A 23,846-nucleotide genomic window follows, 5' to 3' on the forward strand; every position below is an offset into this window, starting at 1 on the left:
TAAGACTTAATTAAAATTGATATTAATGAGAGAGAGAAGAGATAAATTAAATTTAAATTTAAAAAGAAGAGGGAAATTAAATTCGGTTGATACATAATGCGTACCGACGCGTTTTGGGATGCTCTTTGGCGACTTGCTCTTTTGCCGTTGTCATCTGTTATCTTCCTTTTCCCAGCCTGATGCAGCTCTATCTGGGGCCCAGAAGCCTCTTCTGCCTTGATGAACTAATATGCTTCATCGAGGAACACCTCGACGGAAGTAGGTGGGTTCAACTCGAGTTGCCAATGGAAATCTGGGTGGCAAACTCCCTTTTGAGGCTGTAGTGAGTTGCATGATGTGCAAGATTCAGTACCTGTAGTCTTTTCGAGTTGAACCTTTTAATGTAGTCCCTTAAGGACTCATTCTACCGTTGGACCACGTTCAGAAGGCTAGTCATAGACTTCGGGCACTTCTTACTTATGACAAAGTGTGTTGTGAAAAGATCCACAAACCGCTTCTAGCTTTTGATTGAGCCAGGGGATAGACCTTGGTACCACCATCTTGCAATTTCTCTAAAGGTCGTAGAAAAGCCATACAAAGACTAGCTTCATATGCCCCGGTGAGTAACATCAGGGACTAGAAGCTATCAACATGACCGTTTGGATCCGTGCTTCCATTGTAAGTCTCCAAGGCAGGTGTCTTGAAGTTCTTCGGTCGTGGAGCCGAGAGGATCTCAAGTGCTAAGGGGGAAGGCCGGTTCAGTGGAATTGAGGCTGGCTGTGCTGCTACCAAGCTCACTTCTTCCCTGATCTTCTCTACTTTGGCCATTGGGGTGGCATTGCTTCTTCCTGAGGTGTGGTGAGCATGTCGGCGGCATCGCTCTTGGCCACCTCGTTGGTGCTATTGACTTCAGTGTTGGTTGAAGTCTCAGCCCTGGCATTTCTCTTGGTCTCTGACATGGTCATGGACTGGGGGCTGATTGATGTTCTCATGAACAAGGGCTAGGTCCTGGTTATCGAGGTGATAGGAGGGATCTCGGGCTGGATCCTCAACCCTTACCCCGGGTTGCTAGTTGATATGCTGTCTATCATCTTGTCGATGGTGTTGCTGGTTATGCTGCTCATGATGGCGTTGGTCATTCCGCGATTGTTGTTGTTGATCGCTCTGATTGCTGCATTGTGGCTGGTTCCACAAGTCAATGACAAAGTGTCTGGGTGGTGAAAGACACTAGATTGGTGCTGGATCTTGAGGTGGAGTTGGGCCCCGAGGTGGGGTTGGGACCCGAGATGGTGTCGACCCTCGGGGAGGTGACTGGCGTCCATTATGCTGTTTTAGTTCTGTTGATGGAGAGGCGGGAATTGGTACTGGTACTGATATTGCTGGGGCTGCGGTGGCATATAGGCATTGAACCTCTGCTCCCAAGACTGCAACTGTAGGTTCATGATTTGGACACTTCGCACGAGTTCATGGAACTGTCATGCTTCTATCCCGACGGGAACCATGGAGGGCTCTACCACTGGGAGAGCAGCGCTCACATGAGGCATGGGGGCATTGACTTGCTGGAGAGGAAAGGCTGGAATCTGTGCTGCTTATACCCATGGGAGAATGAGGGGCATTGTCATATGCCCGATGGTCACAGAGAGGACCTCTGGGTTGATAGATGGCTGATCTTGCCAAGTTAGTAATTTGGTATGTGAGTTGAAAGCATAATTGCAAGTAGTCTAGTGACCAATAAATCACGCGTACCTTACACTGTTGGGGTTGGTGTCCTTATATAGGTGATCTGTCGCATGCATTACGAAACGCTTTTGAGATCCCCGATCCGTGTTACTTGGAATCCGTTCCACTCTAGAAGGTAGACTTCATGCGAGCTGATAAGGCTTATCGAGTCCGTTCAATCTGGTCGGGATGAGGATAAGGCTTGCGGATGTATAGTGTGATCCCGAAGAGATTGGAGACAACTGGCTAGTTTTTAGAAATTGGTTATGTGTCACCTCGACAAGTTGGGCCTTTGCGAGGTGCTCAGACCTCGGTCTTGGCCAGGTGCCCGAGGTACCCGAACTGATCTGACTCGCTAAGATGGCAAAAAATGCCAAATTATTATCCAATCAACAAGTCACTTCCACATTTTCGGGTATCGATAAATCGGGCCAAATTACCCCTCATAATAAGGTTTACGTACTACGAGCTCAACGAATTTGGGTAAGCTGAATGCTCTTTTTTTTTATTTGATTGGTAAAGGCAAAACAAAGAAATGAATTGATGCTGTACTTAACTTTGATAAAAACAGAACAGTTTAAAGCAATGTGGTTTAACGTCGTCGCTGTCCATTGACCTTAGAACTTTGATTACAATGCTGCTTCCTATTTTGCCATATAGATCCAATACCCATATAATCTTTTAAAACATGTAATTTGGTTTTGTAGATTGTAAGAATTTGATAAAAGAGAATTTAACAAGTAGGTAGATTTCATCGGCTTTAATTACTCGCAATATAATTCTCAGTCTATACAAACAATTACAGAAATTATTGTAGTTTAATTTTTAAAAACAAAAATTATTACAATTAACTTAATAAAAGTTTTGGGAGTTTTGGAAAATTATTAATTTAATATAAATTAATAATTCTCAAAATTTATCAAAACCAACTTTGATAATTGTGGAAAGTTATTAATTCAGCAGAAATTATAATTTAATTTTGTTGGGGGAAAATCTCTATATACCCCCAATTCATCCTCACTCTGGAAGTCCATAGCCGAGTTTACATCTCCTCCCCACAACGCCGTACAGCACATCTTTATGTATATTGGGAACATCTCATCGGTTCTGGTACATCATCGGGAGATGTTCCCAATACACGGCGGGGATGTGCCGTGGGGCGTTGTGGGGCGGCACCATATGGGGATTAGATGTGATCTCTCAATAGCTCCCCGCTCATTTTATCCTACGACTTAGTCAGTTGAAACCTTGTTAACCCGTTGCTGAGTCAGTTGAAACCTTGTTAACCCGTTGCTGAGTCAATACAACCTCGTTTCCACAGTCCTGACCATTTAGACATCTTTCGCAATCCAACGGCTTGATACATCATCATCATCATCATCATCCCAGTCCCAGATGAAAGCCATATAAGCGGTGACACCAGGAACCAAGCGTACTAGCTAGCCGAGTCCAACGTCCAACATCACCCAACCAAGCTGATTCTTTCCCTTTTCCTTTTCTTCTTCAAATCTTCATCCAGTTCTGATCACTGAATCGTCCGCAGGTTAGTTTCTTTTCTTTCCTCTCGAAACGGCTCGTCTGATTTGATTGGTTTCTACTTATCCTTCTTACTCAGCGGTGGGTTCTGTTTATTATTGTCTTTGTTTTTCCCAATTACATGACTGGGTTTTGTTTGTTATTCGGTGGCAGTAGGGGAGATGGGAAGAATATTTCTAGTGGAGCTGGATGGTAGGGTTTATAAATGCAAATTCTGCGGAAGTCACTTGGCTCTTGCCGATGATCTCGTCTCCAAGGTATTTTCTTCCTCTTCTTTCCTATTTTCACCCTTTTCAATCTCACCTGGTTCTTTTTCTTTTAACAATCTATGTTTCCAAGTAATGAATTGACTACCAAATTATGAAAATAAAAATAAATAATATCGAGTTGACTAGGAGAATGTCCACATAGCTCGAATAGATTCTGGAAGTCTGTTAGACGAATAACTTGGAACGAAATGCAGTGCCGAGGCTTTAAGGTCAACAGAACTAGGAATAGGCTAAAAAATGGACAGCGGATGAGATTGAAAGAGCTCGGTTTTCTCACTTTTCATGTTTACTTTATCTATCAAACGAGGGACTCTAGGATGGTGACATTAATGAATTTCATTCTCGCTAAGTGAGAAATTTTCAATTTTGCGCTTGATATGTGGATGTTTTCGCTAAGTTTCTTTCCGGCATTTCTTTTCTATAAAATGGTATTCAATGATCAAGAAGACAAGAATGAATTCATTGATCAATTACAGATATATATACAGATTCAATACACGTGGAATGAAGTCTTATAACTAATTCCAGCTGTTGGGGTAACCGACTCCAGCTGGCAAGGAACTCTCTCGAATGTTCACGAATCCTCTAAACCCCCCTCTCAAGTTGGGGCATCTCGGATGCCCAACTTGGGTAAATGTGTATAGAAAGTGATCTGTGGAGACTGCCTTAGTGAAGAGGTCTGCTGGTTGAGAGGCACTGGAGATATGAGTAGTCATGAGATCACCGCGTTGTATGTAGTAACGAATAAAGTGACAATCAATTTCAATGTGTTTTGTTCGCTCGTGAAACACAGGGTTGGCTGCTATGTGCAAGGCGGCCTTGCTGTCACAGTGGAGTGTTTGGGCTTCAGACAAAGTAACTGTCATTTTAGCAAGGAGATGTTTTAGCCAGATGAGTTCAGCTGTTGTGATGGCCATTGGCTCGATATTCAGCTTTAGTAGATCTGCAAATGAACGGGAGATTGTATGTTGCTTCTTGGTTTTCCAAGTGATGGGGGAGTCTCCTAGTAAAGTTAAGTAACCCGTGGTGGAGCGGCAAGTGAGGGGGCAGCTCGCTCAATCAGAGTCGTAGAAACCATGGAGCTGTGGTGAATTAGAAGCTGAGAAGAAGATGCCATGAGATATTGTGCCTTTGATGTAACACACCACTCGAAGGGTAGCATTGTAATGTTCTTGCTTGGGAGCATGCATAAATTGACTCAAGCAATTAACAGCAAAGCTAAGGTCTGGACGAGTGGCTATTAAGTACACAAGCCGTCCAACAAGTCTTCTATACTGAGTTGGATCGGAGTATGGGGCACTGGAACTATCAACAAAATGATTTTGTTGCTCCATGGGTGTGGAGCAAGGTTTGCATTCAGTCGTACCGGTGTCTCGAAGAATGTCAAGCGCTTACTTGTGCTGATTGAGGAAAATTCCAGAAGTTGATCGAGATACCTCTAATCCAAGAAAAAATTTGAGTGAACCCAAGTCCTTTATGCCAAAATGATCATCAAGGTGTTTCTTGAGAGAGAGAATGCACATATTGTCATTTCCTGTGAGAATGACATCATTGGCATATACAAGAACAACAACAACAAAAGAATTCCTAGAACTGTATGTGAATAGGGAATAATCCAAAGAAGATTGATAGTACCCCAAAGAAAGAAGTGCTTGAGTAAATTTCTCGAACCACATGCGAGAGGCCTGTTTGAGGCCATAGAGCGACTTCTGTAGTTTGCAAACATGAGTGGGATTTGTTGAGTCAAAACCTTGGGGAATACTCATGTATACTTCTTCATGGAGATCACCATGAAGAAAGGCATTATTCACGTCCAATTGATGGAGATCCCAACCCTTAATGGCAGCTACAGCCAGTAAGCAACGAACAGTGGAGAGTTTGGCCACAGGGGTGAAAGTATCATGGCAATCGAGGCCTTCAACCTGGGTGTAGCCTTTCGCAACAAGTCGCGCTTTAAAGCGCTCTATGGTTCCATCAACCTTATATTTGTGCTGAGTGGGTGGTTGGGGTGGGCTAGGATAGTCACAATCATCAAAGGTAGATAAATGTAGAATAGATTGGTGATGTGGGAAGATGGTTGAGAGGCCATGCTGGAAGGGGAAGCGGTCCTCATAGAATATGATGTCATGACTGGTAAATATTTTGTGTGTCAAGAGAGTAAACCCGGTACCCCTTTTGGCTGTGTGGATAACCCACAAAAATGCAAGGGGTAGCCTGATGTGCAAATTTGTCATGAGGTCGAGGACGATTTTGAGCATAACGTAGGCATCCAAAGGCTCTTATGTGATGATAGGAGGGTGGTTGGTGGAAAAGGGCTTCATAAGGGGAAATGTTGGAAAGTGAGGGAGTGGGTAGTAAGTTTATTATATATGTGGCTGTAAGTATGCATTCCCCCCAAAAGTGAAGAGGGAGGGAAGCTTGAAATCTCAAGGCCCGGGCCACTTCTAGTAAATGTCGTTGTTTTCGTTCTGTCACTCCATTTTGTTGGGGTGTATCTACACATGAGGTCTGATGTAAAATACCTTGTTGTGAAAAATACTGTTGAACAGGCCCTGAGAGAAACTCCAAACCATTATTAGAGCGTATTTGCTTCACATTAGTATTGAATTGTCTCTTCACCATAGCATAGAAAGATACAAGAAAATGACCAGCCTCAGATTTATTTCTTAGGAGGTAGACCCACATACATCTCGTGTGGTCATCTACTCTAGGAATGAGAGCAAGCTAGCCTTGTGAGGCGTGGCCTAAGCGTATATGCCAAAGTATGGAACTGATGGCAGAGGTGGAATGATCTGTTTGTGAGTGGTTGGTGCTGGAATGGAAAGTGAAGTAATACAGTCAATTTCGGATCTCACCCGTCCCAATCACGGTCTTGGAGTGTGGGTCCTGGAGAATACAGAAGGATGGAAAAAAATTGCCACACAGTTCAGTTGTTGTGTGATTTTGCTGACTGATAAAAGATTGCAGTTAAAGGAAGGAACATGTAGAACATTATCAAGAATGTGGGATCCAACGGTGACTGTGCCTCTATGATTGGTGTAGGTAAGGGATCCATTTGGGAGCCGAATGGATGTAGCTGTAACAGTGGTGGGTGCGCTTAACAGAGAACCATTTGACACCATATGGTTTGAAGCGCCACTGTTGATGATCCACTCTACGAGATTAGAGGAAGGAGGCTTACCAGCCGAGACGATGGCTGCAAATTTAGATGGTTCACGGCTTAGGAGAGTTCAACTGCATATACTGATACATGGTGAGGCCTGCCACTGGAGAACTGTGATTAGTGACAGGTACAAATTCCTTGTTGTTTGTGGAAACACAAGAAGTTGCTCCTGTATTCTTTGAAGAGTCACCAGTAGAGGATGAAGCTTTGTTATTCCGGCAATGATTCCAATTAGGTGGATAACCTACAAGGGCATAGCACCTATCCTTCGTATGGCCGGTGCGCTTGCAATGGTCGCATCAAAGCTTGGATCGAGGAGCTCCCATGCTTTTGTCCTTAGATGCATCTGTTGCTAATGCTGCCGCTTCAGGTTGCAAAGATCGAACAGTTGAGAGTTGTTGGTGACGTTCTTCTTGTATGATGAGAGCGTACGCTTTGTTCAAGGACGGAAGGGGCTCTAATTTGAGGATGCTTGAACAAATTATGTTAAAAGATTCGTTCAAGCCCATTAGAAACTAGTGAAGCTTTTCTTTGTCTCGTTCTGCCAAGAAAACCTTGGCCTCTCCACAGGTGCATTCAGGACAAACTGTAATAGTGCTGAGTTCGTCCCATAATGTCTTCAGTCTTGTAAAACAGCTGCTCACAGAAAGATCACCTTGCTGCAACAAGGCTAAATCTCGCTTTAGTTGATATATTTGGGGGATGTTTCCCTGCGAAAATCTTTCTTAAAGCTCTCTCCAAATTTCTGCGGTTGATTTGATGAAGGCTACACTATCATAAATCTCTCTCGTCAGTGAGTTGAAGATCCATGCAACCACCATCGAGTTGCATTTGATCCATGAATTCAGATCTGGAGAACTAGTTACTGGTTTGGGCATCGAAGCATCGACGAAAGAGAATTTGTTCTTTGCCCGCAGTGCGTTGGTCATAGCTCGTTGCCACATTGGAAAGTTGTCACCATTGAGGAGGCAAGAAACAAGAACCGCTCTTGGAGTATCAGACACAGGTAAGTAGTAAGGAGAATTCTCTCTGGTTTCCATAGTGACAGATGATTGAATCTCCAGTGAAAGTGTCGACGATCAGGAAGAAACAAAGGAGGCAAAAAAGAAAAGAAAAAAAAACAAGGGAAGCGACGGTTGGGGATCATCGCGCTCTGATACCATGTAAAATGGTATCCGATGATCAAGAAGACAAGAATGAATTCATTGATTAATTACAGATATATATACAGATTCAGTACACGTGGGATGAAGTCTTGTAACTAACTCCAGCTAGCAAGGAACTCTCTCGAATGTTCATGAATCCTCTAACATTTTCCTTGTGCCATTAGTAGTATTCAAGGTGGATCCTTTCAGTGAGAAAAATACCTTATTTAGCCTCGTAATTTGAAGCCCACTTATTGGCAAGTATTTCATAGTCATCTTTTGGCCCTTGTTCAACAATTTAGTGTGGGCTATATAAATTCTATTCCTCTATTGTATTCTTTTGTAATTCTCTAGCTTGACCTGGAAATTAGGGTCGTTTAAGAGAATTTGGCATACATAGAAAAAAGGAAAGAAAGAAAATTGTGCTAGCTTTTGATCTGACACAGATATTTAGCTAGACTAGCTCAGGTACATTCGGAATTGTATATGTATGCAATGGACTGTGGCTAGTTAAGTCAAAGAATTGGTGGACAAAGGCTTGACTATTAGAAAGCTTGCAACATAGAACATTTCTAAAGATTTGCAAAGTTGCATTCCTTCTTGCATTGAAACTTCTCGTTTAATTTCATGGAGGCAGTGTTCTGTCTAGGTTGTTTTGGTGAAATTATTACTTATTAGTGATCTATTTATAGTTTGTGACTCTAATTTGCATATTTATTCTTTGGCCAGTCTTTCCATTGCCGTCGAGGGAAAGCATACCTTTTCAATATTGTGTGAGTTCTCTATGATTTTCTTATGTTCATGTTCTTGATTGCTGTGTGCTCTTTTCATAGAGTTGAACTCCCACCTATTTATTTCTTTATTTAAGTTCTGATTTTATTTTATGCAACTTAACATAATTAATGTATAGCTCTAGATATACACCTTACTATTTGAATTCCAGTGTGCCTAACTATTTAAGTTTCAAATGTTATTAACTAATTATACTGAAAATTTGCCCTTCACGATTTATTTTTTGAAACAATTGATTCTGTAGCTATTGGAAGTGTATCCAAATGAGTTTAGATTTCAAATCCTTTCTTAGGTCTTAGGTTTTAGTCCAATGTTCTAAGAGATAATAGAGATTAATTGATATGCATGGGGAACATTGAAGCATGGGAAACTATATCTCAAGCCACAAGTTAGAAAATTGATGATCATAATTTCAAGTTTATTATATCAATTTGTTGTCATCTCTTAAATTTATTTCATAGAATATGAAAACTAATTTTCATTTAGATTGCAACTAGGAAAAACACTCATGAAATATGTGGTTATTATTATTTTTATCTTTCTTTCCTTTTTCTTTTTTTGTTTGATCAGTAGCATTATATTTCACTAATAGACCAAAAGGTTCTACAGTATGTGCAAAAATAGGGGTTAAGAAAGAACAGGGAACATTGTAATGGCATGGCACTGCCACTATACAATTCCTCTCTCCCCACCCAAATGTGACGACAATCATCATTATGTTATTTTGGGTTTAACTGACTACTGGAAGAATAGCCCCCTCTTTTTCTCTCTAAATCACTACTGACAGAATAGGTGGGTGATTGGGAGAGGGGGTGCTGCCCCTGGATTCATTCTTTCAAAGAATCTGTGATCCATTCTTCCTTCTTCTGCAATCAATTCCTTGATCTTCTTCTCCTAATTCTTCTCCAACTTTAAAGGCCTATTGCCTTAGTTCAAATTTATCTCAAGTTGTAAAACCATTAAACAAAAGTGAACAATAATCTAATATTCAGTCTAAATAATATTAACCGAGAGTGATGCCATGATTTTAGTTTGATGCTTATCTATAGTATTTCCTACACCCAAAACAATAGCTAAATTATGTTAATCAAGAATAATTAAGGGAATTGCTAAAAAAGATGAAATTTAAATGTAAAACTTAAATACAAGTCAACAAGTGTAATTCATTCCAAATAAATGGATCGCATCTTCTTTTTTCTTTGATCAGTAGATTGAATATCTTATCTTCCATTGATTCAAGTATTCAACTGGATCTCAGTGTTACTGTTGTGTTGAAGCGATGACTAGTTGTTTTGGCCCATCTAGTTGATGTGATGGCTAGTTGGTGCCTAGGTCCTGATTAATTGATAGAAAGATATGCTCAAATATGAGATATTGATATAGTATCCTAGATAAGTATAGACTACAATTATGCAAGAAAAGAATGATATGAACATTTAGTTTACAGTCCTTGTTTTGTAAACAAAGAAAAAGTTAGATTGGATAGGCTAAGACAGGGAGTCATAGCCTTTTTTTCAAAGAAAGAGTGCAATCTTGACTATTTGATGTGCCATTTGTTTGTGGAAATTCCATACCAACACACCACTGCTTGGAAGAAAATTTAAAATAATTCTATATTATTTTAATTAATTAGAGATGTAAAAATAAATAAATAGATAAAACATTAAAATGATTTTTGTGATTGACTAGGTTGACTAGTCATTAATCAATTAGTCAACCTAGTTGATCCTTGGTTGTCCGAGGTGACCGTATCACGAGGATTGACTGACTAGTCAGTCAGGGATGCCGTTGATCAGACCCTCAATTGACTAGCCTGTCACATTGACACTTTGTTGATACTTAATAACACTGCCCGATCTTTCAATGACACAAGTTCTCCAACCAGCCGCTAGGGAAGGAAAACCTCATCCCATTCCTTTCTTTTCTATTTGTTACAATTTTGTCATTTATTTTGGAGGCACTAATTATGGTTTATTATGCTGTTATGGGAGACGTGTGTAGGAATCTACTATTAACTGAGATAATGGTTCAAAGTAACAATACTCTTGATATACAAATTTTGTTAATCGGGAGTTTCAGCTCACCAAAATACTATTATTATTATTTTAATTTTTGGTCTGACGATTTGACAGGAAACCGGTCACATCACATATTAGAGTTTTAAAAAGTTGGAACTCTTGTAAATCTTTGTATTATGTGTATTGGTGGCCCTAAAAGCTGATACAATACACACCATATCAGATGTATGATATTGATACTTTGAACCTTGACTGAGAGGAGAGATGTGATTGTGGATATTTTGGAAAGGGAAGGCTTTGGCCACATCAAGAAAGTAGTAAGAGAAAGAAAATTAATTAATATTTTAAAATGTTGCCTTCTTTACCTTTCTTGTCATCTCTGAGGGCATTTAATGGAAAAAATAGAGAAATGTTTATTGAACCTCATTAGAAATGTAGGAAGGTAGCTTCACTTAATGTATGAGTATTCATACACATAATTGTATCTTTATTTGAGTCTGTGATATATGCTTTTCTAATCAATTACAATATCAAATCAACTCGACAACAATTCATTTATAATAATAGAAGCACAGAAAAGACAGCCTCTTCATCCATCATATGTGGAAAATGAAATAGCCCAAAGGACTCATGACTCAAAACCCAAACCATCAACTCAGCTCTGAGAGGTGCCTTTGATTGCCAGGAGGATGCCATTGGAACCAAATTGGGGCATGTATTAAATCCCAAGACTCAATGGCAAAAGAGCAAGTCTGCTGATGGATAAATTCATGATTCTTCTTACTAAGGATGCAGACATGTGGAGAACTGGAGATATATACCATTTCTTTCTTCTAAGTTGGTGAATCTCACAAGTGTTAATGAACTCAAGAGTCACTTCTGAATATGAAGCTCTTACTTTTGGTGGAATATGCTCTAACCTACAACATTTAACGAAGCCTCAAGTAAGAGAGGGTTCGGAAGCAAACCTTGAAAAAAGGAAAATCAACAATAAGGCACCATTGCTATCTGAAATTATCATGCTGTTATCCTCATTGGTTCAAGATAAATCTCCCTTAAACAAATCAATGAGCTAAAATCCAACCAAAAATTGAAAAGAAAAAATAAAAATCAATGAGGTAAACCACATCCTTATTCTGATGTTATCTAATATCTCTTTTGAAACCCAAATCCCAAGTTAACCCAGAAGAGGAACAAGACATATGGAAAAAATGTAGACATGCATAGGAAAAAGAAAGGGTGAAGTCAGGGTAATTTCTGACTTCTCATCAGAGATCCTCCAATAACTTTACCTTATGACCAGACACTGGATCATATTTTATCAATCTGAAGAAGGTTTCTAGAATTCCAGCAATGGGTTTCCAAGGGTTCACTAAAAGTAACAATGTTAGATGGAAATGAGTTCCATGCATCAAACCATTTTCTTTTGATGATTGAATATCAGACTTTTGTAAGGAATTTCCACAACCATTTACCTAAGAGAGTGACATTCCTCTTTTTCATTTGCTTAAATCCCAACTGACCATCATCCTTTCTTTTTAATCTTCAACCTCACCAAATGATACTTTCTTTGGTACTCTCAGTACCCATAAAAAAGGTCTGTAATTATCAATTACTTGAATTTACTATATATGCTATATACAATTTAAGTTGTTGGACAATTGCCTAGGTGCCCCAAATTTCTATTAGTAGCCTCTTCTATGACTTTTGACAATGTTGGATCTAGGTGCCACACCATTTGAAAGCCAAGATGCTTCCAGTAGAATTAAAGAATGTTTCCAGCTAATCTCTCTTGGGTTTATAACTTGCACTTCATTCTGAGGGACTGATTCCATTATTCATCTTATGGAATTGCTTTGACTGGTTATAGACACAAATAAGGGGAATAGAGGGACAAGTGTACAAGAAAAGGCCACATCAACCTTTACGTAATGTAATTGACAGCCAACCACTCGAACAAACTAAATAACAAACTGGACAAGTGGAGAGGCTGATATAACAGAATTGTAACGGAAGTGTTATAAATAAGGAAAGGAAGCCAGAAGAGGAGGTATTGATTTTAGGAATTCAGTCTCTCTCTCTCTCTCTCTCTCTCTCTCGTTTCAGGAGGCAGGCTTCCTCGAAAAGCCCTGAGTTGGGCAGTTACCTAACAAGTTGGTATCAGAGCAAGTACACTACTTAGGGCACGTAGTCGAAAACGGCACTGTAGCGGCAGACCCGGAAAAGATCTCAAGCATGATAAATTGGCCCGAACCTGAAAATGTTAAGAAGTTACGGGGCTTTGTGGGTCTAACAGGGTACTACCGGCAATTCATCAGAGGGTATGGATTGATTGCTGCCCCCTTGACAAGTTTACTTAAGAAGAATGGGTTCTGCTGGACTAGGGAGGCCCAACAGGCCTCCGAGATGCTCAAAACAACTGTCTCGTCCCCACCGAAGCTCGCACTTCCAGATTTCTCAAAGAACTTCATCATTGAATGTGATGCGTCAAGCCAAGGAGCGGGTGCGGTTCTCATGTAAGAAGGAAGGCCACTAGTGTTTTTCAACAAAGCATTGACAGCACAAAAATGGGCCAAGTCAGTATATGAACGAGAACTGATAGCAATTGTTTTCGCAGTTCAGCGGTGGTGACCCTACCTTCTAGGGAGGAGGTTCATCATACGAACTGACCACCATAGCCTGAAATTTCTGTTGGAGCAGCCAGTATTATCCCCAGGACAGCAGCGATGGATAGCCAAATTATTCGGCTACGATTATGTCATTGAATACAAGGTAGGGCACACTAACAAGGTGGCAGATGCACTGTCACGCCAACCGCAACTATTTCCATTACTTCTCACGGGCCCAACGTGTTCCTTCATGAGTCAATTAAGGGAAGAAGCTGAAAGACACCCATAACTGAGCAAGCTGTGTTCACAGGTCCAAGAGGACCCTACCAGCCACCCAGGGTACACAGTGGAGAATAACTTGCTGTTGTATAAACGTTGAATGGTGATACCACAAGATTCAACCCATATTCAACAGCTTCTTGAATTGTTCCACTCATCACCAGCAGGAGGACACTCAGGGATTTTGTGCACTTACAAGAGACTAGCCACTCAATTCCATTGGAAAGGCATGCGGAATTCGGTCCAAAAATTCATAGCCGAATGCGTTATTTGCCAAAAAAATAAGGCTGATACCCAGTGTCCAGCAGATCTGCTACAACCACTCCTAATTCCTACACAAGTGTGAGCGGATATATCCATGGACTTCATAACGGGGCTTCCCCTTTCCTATGGCAAGTCTGTCATTCTCGTAGTTGTTGACAGATTCACCAAATACTGCCATTTTCTCCCTCTTTCCCACCCCTTTACAGCTTCAATGGTGGCTGAGATTTTTACTAAGGACGTGGCACGACTGCTTGTCTCAGACTGCGACCCAATTTTTATGAGTCGTTTCTAGGCAAAACTTTTTCGATTACAAGGAGTGACTCTTCAAATCTACCAGCTACCATCCTCAAACAGATGGGCAAATTGAGGTGGTCAACCGGAGTTTGGAAACCTATCTAAGGTGCTATGCAGGGGATAGGCCATGTCAGTGGCTCAAGTGGCTCCATTGGGCGGAATGGTGGTACAATACCACGTATCACAGTGCAACAGGAATGACTCCCTTTCAGGCTCTATATGGACGAGACCCACCTCCCCTACTCCCATATGAGAAAGGATCTACAACAATAGCAACAGTGGAAGGCCAACTCCTCCAGCGGGATAGGGTGTTACAAGAGCTCAAATCCCACCTTCGTCGAGCCCAACAATGGATGGCAGACTCTTACAACAGAAAGCATAGGCCCGTCTAGCACCAGGTTGGGGAGCAAGTCTTCCTTAAACTACAACCATACAAGCAAGTTTCAGTTGCAGGCCACAGGTGGAACAAACCGAGTCCAAGGTGCTTCGACCCATTTCGGATTGTGGAATGCATTGGGCTTGTGGCATACACGCTTGACCTTCCAGCAACATTAAAATTGCACCCTGTATTTCATGTATCTCTATTAAAGAAATGGCCAAAAACAGGAGCAATAACAATCACCCTTCCATCATTCTCGGAAGATGGCCAAGTCCAAACTGAGCCCACCTAGATAACAGATTTCAGGTGGATACACAAAGGGAATCACATCGAACCAGAGGCATTGGTGGTGTTGGATTGAAGTCTTTGTATGTATGAGTGTTCGACTGATAAGAGTTCTTATTAGCCTATACTTAAGTTTAAGTTATCCTGTACTGGGCCTAATCCTGTTTAATGTTTTAAGTTGTCTGGGTGTCCCATCACTAATCAGGGGCATTCCAGTAATTCCTTGTATCATTGTACTACATTCTAATATAAATAACAACACTGTCGATTGAGCTATTCAGTTCGACATTCATAGCATTTCAGAGGTCTTCTTCTCTTCTCTGCTACTTCGAATACAGCTCCTAAGCTTACATGGTATCAGAGCATTAGCTTCTTCCTGGTTTCAGCTGGCGCACTCTCTCTTCTCTTGCTATCTTTTCATCTTCTTTCTTCCTTTTCTGGGTTGCTGCAGTGAAAACCTAGGGTTGTAAGAGAGCAAAGCAAGTTCGAACCTAGGGTTTCCCTTGGTTGTAGGGCTCAAGGGAAGTAGGACCCAGAAGCAGATGTCCTACTAGGTTATTTCCAACAAATAGTAGCTATTTGGCTACTAAGAGAGGTCTGTATAGGACAGACCTAGTTGAGGACTGATTTCAGCAGTCCTAGCACTAGCCGAAAGGGGGAGAGCTTCTTCTACAGTTGCAGCTTCGAAACTCCAGCAAGACTTGCACAGCGCAGTGGTAAAGAGCCCTAATTTCAGGTCGGTTATTAGCCCAGAACCTTTCACTTGCTGCTGTACCCGAATTGCTTCAGCCCAAGTGAAGTCTACCTAGCGAGCTACCAACACCTGATTGTCCAGCACTGTGAACACTTTGGCCAGCCCTAAACAAAACCATCTACTCTAGGACTGAAGTCAGGATGTCCCCACTATCCGGAGAAGTTTCCTCTAGAGATAACAAACCCGCCGCAAGGTCCTCAAACCTGGAAAACCCTAATTTGCATAGCTTGCAGATTACAATTGTGCTGCTGGATGAGTATAACTTCAGAGAGTGGTCTGTCTCAGCAAGGCTTTTCATTACTTCCCGTGATCTCACAGGCTATTTAGACGGGGACAAGAAGGAACTTGAAGTCGACAATCTTGAGCATGTCATGTGGCGCAAGGAAAATGCCACAGTCATGTCTTGGTTGCTGGCCTCCATGACACCTCGGATTGCTAGAACTGTTCATCATTTCCCTACAACTGCTAAGATTTGAGAAAATGTATCTAAGACCTACGGCCAGAAGAAGAACAATGCTAGAATCTACAGATTGAACCAAGACATTGCGGCTCTAAGGAAAGGAGATATGACGGTTGCAACATACTTAGCAACTCTGGAAGGCCTTTGGGAAGAGCTTGATGATCACTTGATGGATTGGGAAAATGCCAGGGACAAGGAGAGACATGATAAGCAAATTGAAGAGAGCAGAGCCTTCAAGTTTCTGGTTGGCCTAGACCCAGTGTATGAGGGTATAAGGTCACAAATTCTGGGGAGAGATGAATTACCGGAGCTACACCATGTCTATTACCTGATGAGAAATGAAGAAGTCAGGAGAAAGGAGATGCAAGTTGACTCTTAGACAAAGTCAACTGAACTATCTGGAGAACATTCAGCCCTAGTCTCCACTAAGGGAAACAGATATCCAGACAAGAAGCCCCTCAAGTTCTCCCATCGTGGTGGTGAGAAACATACAAAAGAAAAATATTGGATCATGTATCCTCATCTGAAGCCAACTGCATTGAGAAAGGACAAGAGACAACATAAGGGTCATATGGCAAGTGGGAATCTTGCCACCAACAACAACAGTGGTGACAACTCACAAAGTACTCCAACGGTGTCTTCTTCCTCCATAGGGCAGGTTGCTGACTCCTTTGGAATTGGTACTCTGGGCTTCACGGCTAGTGAGGTAGAGGTTCTCAATTGAGCATTAGCCCGTCTAAAGAACAATTCTTTTGCTTCCACCTCTCTTGCTAGATTAGGTACAGTCTCTGCCTTTAGTGTAACTAGCTCCATTGATTCCACTTCTTGGGTGATTGATTCTAGAGCAACCGACCATATGACACATAGGTCCTCCTTATTCTCTTCATATCATTTGTTGTCTGTCCAAGATAAGATGAGAGTGGCTGATGGGTCTTTCTCCACCATCTCTGGAAAGGGGGTGGTTGACCTAAGCAAGGACCTCTCTCTTAAATCAGTCCTACATGTTCCTAGTCTTACCTCAAATCTTGTCTGTTTCAAAGCTTACAAAAAATTTGAAATGTAGTATAACTTTTTCCCCTACTCATTGTGTCTTCCAGGACAGATTGACGAGGAGAACGATTGGGAGTGGTCATGAGTATGGAGGCCTCTACTATTTTGATGCAGACATCGGCTCAGCCCTACAAGCTTTTGCTGCTATTAGTCCGGAAAGTGTGGAGTCAATAGCTAGGTTGCACCTGTGGCATGCTAGGCTAGGCCATGTGTCTTTCTCTTCATTAGCAATGTTGTTTCTCGAATTGTTTAAGGGCATTTCAAGTCAGAGTTTAATTTGTGATGCGTGTCAAATGTCAAAACAATGTAGAACAGTGTATCCAACTTCTAGTAATGAAATTCGAGCTCCTTTTGATTTGGTTCATTCTGATGTTTGGGACCTTCACCCATTGTTTCCATTGATGGCTTTCGTTATTTTATCATTTTTATTGACCATTATTCTCGGTGAACATGGATTTATCTGTTAAAAGGACGAGATGAAGTACCACGGATAACTATGGCTTTTTGCAAGATGATTGAAACACAATTTGATAAGAAGATTAAACAATTCCGATAAGACAATGCTGCTAAATACTTTGAAAAATCCCTGAACTCATTCATGGAAGATGCTGGCATGTTACACTAATCATCCTGTGCTAATACCCCTCAACAAAATGGAGTGGCTGAGCACAAGAACAAACATCTATTGGAGACAGCTCGAGCCCTACTATTTCAGCACAAAGTGCCCAAGCAATACTGGTCTCAAGCTATACTCATTGCATCATACTTGATAAATCGGATGCCATCTAAGGTATTGGGTATGAAGACCCCCTTCTCTGTTTTGTGTCCCACTCTTCCAGAATTTCCTCTTCCCCCACGGGTTTTTGGCTGTATATGTTTCATACATGTGAATGATCCAAAGAAAACCAAGCTGGATCCCAAGGCTACAAAGGGAATATTTTTGGGGTACTTTTCTACACAAAAGGGGTACAAGTGTTATGATCCTGTCTCCAAGAAAAAGTATGTCACCAGAGATGTAGTATTTTTTGAGTCTCAACCCTATTTCTAGTCTTCTCAGAATCCTCTTCAGGGGGAGACTAGTGGATTGGAAGAGGATTCTCATTCTCCCTCCTTTTTTATTCCCTTATTTGACTTAGGTCTTCCATCGCCCACTACTCCTAGTTGTGACATTCCAGGTCAACCTAGTAAGGCTCCAAATGTGCCAGTTACTCCTGATGCAGCAGATGCTCCTGAAGATTCCAGTAGGCAACAGAAGGAGATACTTACATACAATAGAAGGAAAAATGGCTCTCAGCCTCATGACTGCAACCAGTTGGACTCAGATCAATCTATCTCTGCAATTCAAGGTAATTCTGACTCACATACTTCGGATTTGGATCTTCCTATTGCTCTTTGTAAGCCTGTCCGTTCTTGTACCACACAGCATCCCATAGTTGATTTTGTTTCTTACTCACATTTATCTCTTGCCTATCACTCCTTTGTGTCTGCTTTTTCCTCTGTACGTGTTCCTTCTAGGTACTCAGAGGCAACATCTGATCCAAGGTGGAAAGAAGCTATGAATGAAGAGATGAAAGCCCTAATGAAAGCAAGAACTTGGGAATTAGTGGACCTGCCAGAGGGGAAGGGCACTATTGGGTGCAAGTGGGTATTTACAGTAAAGCACAGGGAGGATGGGTCAATTGAGAGGTACAAGGCCAGACTTGTGGCAAAGGGATTTACTCAAAAGGAAGGAATTGACTACAAAGAAACTTTTGCCCCGGTAGCAAAGCTCAACACAATTCGGGTTCTATTGTCGCTAGCAGCAAATTTCTCATGGGAACTTCATTAGTTGGATGTGAAGAATGCCTTCCTAAATGGTGATCTTCATGAAGAGGTGTTCATGGAACCTCCACCAGGTTATGATGTTGGTAAGGTGTGTAAACTAAGGAAAGCATTATATGGTTTGAAAGTCTCCCCGAGCATGGTTCGAGAGACTTTGTATGGCCATGAAGAAAGTGGGGTACACTCAGAGTGGTGCAGATCATACCTTGTTTACAAGGAGACAGGATAGCAAGCTTATGGCACTCATTGTTTATGTGGATGATATGGTGATTACCGAGAATGACTTGGAAGAGATAAAGAGACTGAAGGAGTTCCTAGCTTCAGAATTTGAGATCAAAGACTTGGGAAATCTGAGATATTTTCTTGGGATTGAAGTTGCTAGATCAAGAGAAGGAATCTACATATGTCAGAGGAAATATGTGCTAGATCTCCTAGAGGAAACAGGCATGATGGGATGCAGGCCAACAGACACTCCAATAGAATAGAACCGTGGCCTACAAGAATCAATGGATGAAGACTACTGTGATAGAGAAAGATACAAAAAATTGGTAGGAAAGCTAATATACTTATCCCTCACTCGGCCAGATATTGCCTCTATAGTGCATGTTGTTAGTCAATTCATACACTCACCAAAGATCCCTCACATGAGAGCAGTTGAAAGAATTCTTAGGTACTTGAAGACTTGCCCAGGGAAGGGAATTCTATTCAAGAAAAATAGTAGACTGGAAATTGAAACCCACACTGATGCAGATTGGGTTGGGTCTGTTGGAGACAGAAAGTCAACCTTAGGTTACTGTACATTTGTGGGAGGAAACCTAGTCACATGGCGCAGTAAGAAGCAAAATGTAGTGGCTAGATCAAGTGCAGAAGCAGAATATCGAGCTATGGCCCACGAGGTTGCTTAACTCTTATGGCTCAAAACTCTTTTTAATGAGTTTGGCATTAAGGCTGAAGGTCCTCTCAGGCTGTATAGTGACAATAAAGCTGCCATCAACATTGCCAACAATCCCGTACAGCATGACAGGATAAAACATATTGAGATTGATCGACACTTTGTTAGAGAGAGAATTGTCTCGGGTGAACTCTGTGTTTCTTATACTCCATCTGAGATGCAAATTGCAGATGTATTGACTAAAGGGCTGGCAGTAGCAAAGTTTAGGGACATACTTGGCAAGCTAAACATGATTGATATCCATGCTTAGCTTGAGGGGGAGTGTTGGATTGAAGTCTTTGTATGTATGAGTGTTTAGCTAATAAGAGTTCTTATTAGCCTATACTTAAGTTTAAGTTATCCTGTACTGGGCCTAATCCTGTTTAATGTTTTAAGTTGTCTGGGTGTCCCATCACTAATCGGGGGCATTCCAATAATTCCTTGTATCACTGTACTACATTCTAATATAAATAACAGTACTGTCGACTATTCAGTTCGACATTCACAGCATTTCAGAGGTCTTCTTCTCTTCTCTGCTACTTTGAATACAGCTCCTAAGCTTACAGGTGGTATGGTCAGGTCTTCCACTTGAAGATGCAACTTGGGAACCTTACTTGGACTTACAGAATAGATTTCCACATCTTGACCTTGAGGGCAATGTCACTTTCAAGGGAGGGACCGTTAAGACACAAATAAGGGGAATAGAGGGACAGGTGTACAAGAAAAGGTCACGTCAGCCTTTAAGTAATGTAGCTGACAGCCAACCACTCGAACAAACTAAATAACAAACTGGACAAGTGGAGAAGCTGATATAACAGAATTGTAACGGAAGTGTTATAAATAAGGAAAGGAAGCCAGAAGAGGAGGTATTGATTTTGGGAGTTCAGTCTCTCTCTCTCTCTCTCGCTCTCTCTCTCTCTCTCTCTCTCTCGTTTTATGAGGCAGGCTTCCTCGAAAAGCCCTGAGTTAGGCAGTTACCTAACAACTGGGGATAAATATGCTATGGCAAGTGAAGGTTGTAATATTTAACTGAAATGCTTATATCTAATTTTGCATCTAAAACTTTAGCGCTGGGAATAAATGATTTAGTAAATTATGATAGCCCAATAGGGTGCTTTTTAACCTTGTTATCTGTGGTCATTTCCCAACTTATGCTATGTTGAAGTTGTTGATATGATAAGGAAGCATGTAAAATCTTTCTCCCCCTACCCCACTTCTGTTGGGGTCCTGCAGCCATGAATATATCAGTTGTTGTTTATTGGAAGAAGTATACCCCCCCCCCCCCCAAAAAAAAAAAAAAAAAAAAAAAAAAAAACAACCAAACAAACACAAACACATACAAACTCGTCTTGAAGCGCTTTTCACTAATTTTGTAAGGAAACCTTGGTGGAATAAGTAATATTGATAAAGGTCTCGGTTGTGGAGGAAAGAGGTAGAAGATTGAGTATAAATTCCAGATGGATATGGATGCCAAGTTGCTCATACTTGTAAACTTTCTAGACAAAACTCAGTATAAGATCAGGTGGTTAACTAGAGAGTAGAGACATGGAAGTAAGTCTAGGGCCCAAGCGGAGTGTTAATTCTGTAGTGGATGAGCCAAGCAGGGGTGTGGGGAGAGATTCTTTGTTTTGAGCACAATTGTAAGGGAGATGGGGCATTTTGGGGAGAGATAAGAGGTTTTATCTCTCACAGTCTTTGTTCTGTACTTTTATGCTTTGTACTTGCTAATATTTGCTCTTATTAATAAATTTTGAGGTTATTGATGAAAAAACAACTCACTATAATATCGTTAATAAGAAAACAATAGTCTGTAAGTTACAATAACGATGCCCTAACTGCTTCTTAGCTTTATCATATAATTCCAACAAATGTCAACATCTTAATCACTTGTCACTCTCCCCTAAATCCCATGGCCTCCCTTATTTGCCTTGGAAAAATATTAATCTAGGGAATGAGATTTCTCTTGTAATTAATTAAATGGCTTCTTCACAGGTTGTCTTGTGGTTGTGTTTTCGTGCACTGTGCTACAAGATAAACTCACCAAATTGCATGTATGTAGTAATGATCATAATAATTTTTTGCACTAATTTCCTTGGTATTTTGTGACAACCACTGCATTGAGTTTTGCGTCTGTTTTCTCAAGTGAATTGGAATTTAATGCCTCCCCAACCAAAACAGAGTTATAAAATAAAATAAAACTGAGTTTTCATTTCCAATACCAAAACTCTTGCATGCATCTACACTGAGCTATGAATAGAGCTTTGAAAGAGTAGATTATCTGCTTCATACTTAATTTTATGTTTGAAATGCTTCAGGGTCAATATCATAGTGGGGGCCCAAGAAGAAAGAATGATGCTCTCTGGGATGCATACTGTAGCAGATATATTTTGTTGCTGTTGTGGACAAATAGTTGGCTGGAAATATGTGAGTTCTCTTAATAGTTTGTGTTTTTACTAAATTAGCTATTTAAGTTGAGAGATATACACAAAAACCATGTGGCTAAAGCAAAAAAAAGTGGTTTGGTTATGTGCCATAGCCATAGGCGTTATATCTTCTCTTAAACGAGTAAATGTTGTTAATGTATTGGAGACCATGTAGCTTTTTATCATGGTTTCTGGTTCCTACTTGTTCCATTATCACATCCAGGAGGCAGCACACGACAAAAGCCAAAAGTACAAAGAAGGGAAGTTTGTTCTGGAAAGGTGAGGTTGCTCATTGATTTGGTTTAAATTGTTTCTCCTTCATTTCTAGATATTCACACACCAAATAATTTGTTCTGTTGTATTTTTGTCTGTTAACCAAAACAGGGGGAGGATCGTTGATGGAGCTGAGTCAGAATTTTACCTTGATACCCGCCCTAGTATGAGTGATAATGAAGATGCTTAGCGGCTCAAAAATATTTGTACAGTATGCCTATTAATAGTAAATCTTTACCGAAGACGAAATGTACTCTGTTTCTATCCATTGACAATCACTGTTTAGTAACTGTAAATTTCATGTTTTTTGCCTTTGTGGTGGTGCTATCTTTCACTCGAAGTTGCCTTTTGTAGCGGATGGTGATTGTTGTCATTGTAATAGGTTAGTAATAAAATATTCCTTTTTCCATTTCCTTGCTTATCTTAGTTGTTTTTATTTTGTTTGGAAAGCTGTGGGCTTTAAGTATAAACTCCACCAACCGACTGCAGTTTGATTTTATTAGTAAAATTGGGGTGAGGGTGGTGTATTACTGGCGACCAAGTCATTGGGCTTGGAGGGAATTTCGAAATGTGTGGACAGAGAGAGGGGAGGACCCTAGAAAGAGGATAACATACTACCAGTCCAAAAGTAGGACACCATCAATAAGTCTCAGAGGTTAGCTTTATTTACTTTACAAAAACATGTTTTCCTCTTAGATTTCTTAGAGCTTCTTTGGAGATTCTTTTTAAAGCATTGGCTAATAAGGGATTTGGTTATTATTGACAGTCAGAGATAGGTAGGTTTTCACCAGTTTTCTGCTTTCGAAAGGGATTTGCTTTTCAAGGGGAGACCTAGAAGGATGGTCGGTTCCTGAATTTGTAATGATAGAAGCATTCCTTCACATTCACAGTAAACAAGAATACAAGATGGGGGTGGGCTATCTCAGGCTGCCCTTCATCAAGGTAGTTCTGGGGCCAAAGACTAAAATTGGTGGTGGAGGGCCAATTAGATCACTCAGAGAGGCCAAGAAACCAGAGCTTAATGATGTTGTTAGTGCCTAGTGCCCAAGCCAAATCCCACGTGTTACTTTCTATCCAGTTAGGTGCTGTTCATGAAAGCTAACAGCGTGAGTTGTAACGTTGACCAACCCTATTACTATAACAAAGTGACCACAAAAAAATTGCCTTTTCTTTTCCTTTTTATTTCCTGCCAACCAAGTACGTTGGTTCTGGGTGTCTTCAATCACATCACATACACTGTTCACATCACAACTAAGAGACGAGGGTTACTTGAGATGGGAAGTTCTGATAGAATCGTCCAAAGTTAAAATTCAAAAGTTAAAAATCAAAAGTTTCTTGGGAGTAAGTGGTGCTGCACTACTAGCCCTAGTCTCCATTCAACTTCCATAGTGGACAATCGGGCC

At 40.9% G+C, this 23,846-nt stretch overlaps 1 protein-coding gene across 4 annotated transcripts; it reads left to right on the forward strand.

The window, feature by feature from the left end:
- The first annotated feature begins 2,948 nt into the window (after positions 1 to 2,948).
- Positions 2,949 to 22,852, forward strand: LOC148877696 (Yippee family putative zinc-binding protein). 4 transcript variants are annotated; one of them, XM_088942324.1, is made up of 6 exons: positions 2,949 to 3,241; positions 3,388 to 3,491; positions 8,541 to 8,584; positions 22,063 to 22,171; positions 22,346 to 22,449; positions 22,555 to 22,852. In XM_088942324.1, the coding sequence occupies exons 2-6, from the start codon at positions 3,396 to 3,398 to the stop codon at positions 22,631 to 22,633; spliced, it is 432 nt and encodes a 143-aa protein (XP_088798450.1). In that variant the 5' UTR covers positions 2,949 to 3,241; positions 3,388 to 3,395; the 3' UTR covers positions 22,634 to 22,852. The 4 variants fall into 4 exon arrangements, with proteins under 4 accessions (XP_088798450.1, XP_088798451.1, XP_088798454.1 ...); XM_088942325.1 differs by having other exon boundaries at positions 22,394 to 22,449; XM_088942328.1 differs by lacking the exon at positions 8,541 to 8,584 and having other exon boundaries at positions 3,096 to 3,241; positions 22,394 to 22,449.
- Positions 22,853 to 23,846: the final 994 nt, after the last annotated feature.

This window comes from Nelumbo lutea, chromosome 1, assembly GCF_056320005.1.
Source record: "Nelumbo lutea isolate HS-2025 chromosome 1, American lotus-T2T, whole genome shotgun sequence".
NCBI classification, from domain to species: Eukaryota; Viridiplantae; Streptophyta; class Magnoliopsida; order Proteales; family Nelumbonaceae; genus Nelumbo; species Nelumbo lutea.

Coding starts and splice junctions, on each gene's coding strand:
- LOC148877696 (XM_088942324.1), top strand. CDS start 3,396: ATGGGAAGAATATTTCTAGTGGAGCTGGATGGTAGGGTTTATAAATGC. Junction 8,585..22,062: donor GCATACCTTTTCAATATTGT/GTGAGTTCTCTA, acceptor GAAATGCTTCAG/GGTCAATATCATAGTGGGGG. Junction 22,450..22,554: donor GGGAAGTTTGTTCTGGAAAG/GTGAGGTTGCTC, acceptor TAACCAAAACAG/GGGGAGGATCGTTGATGGAG.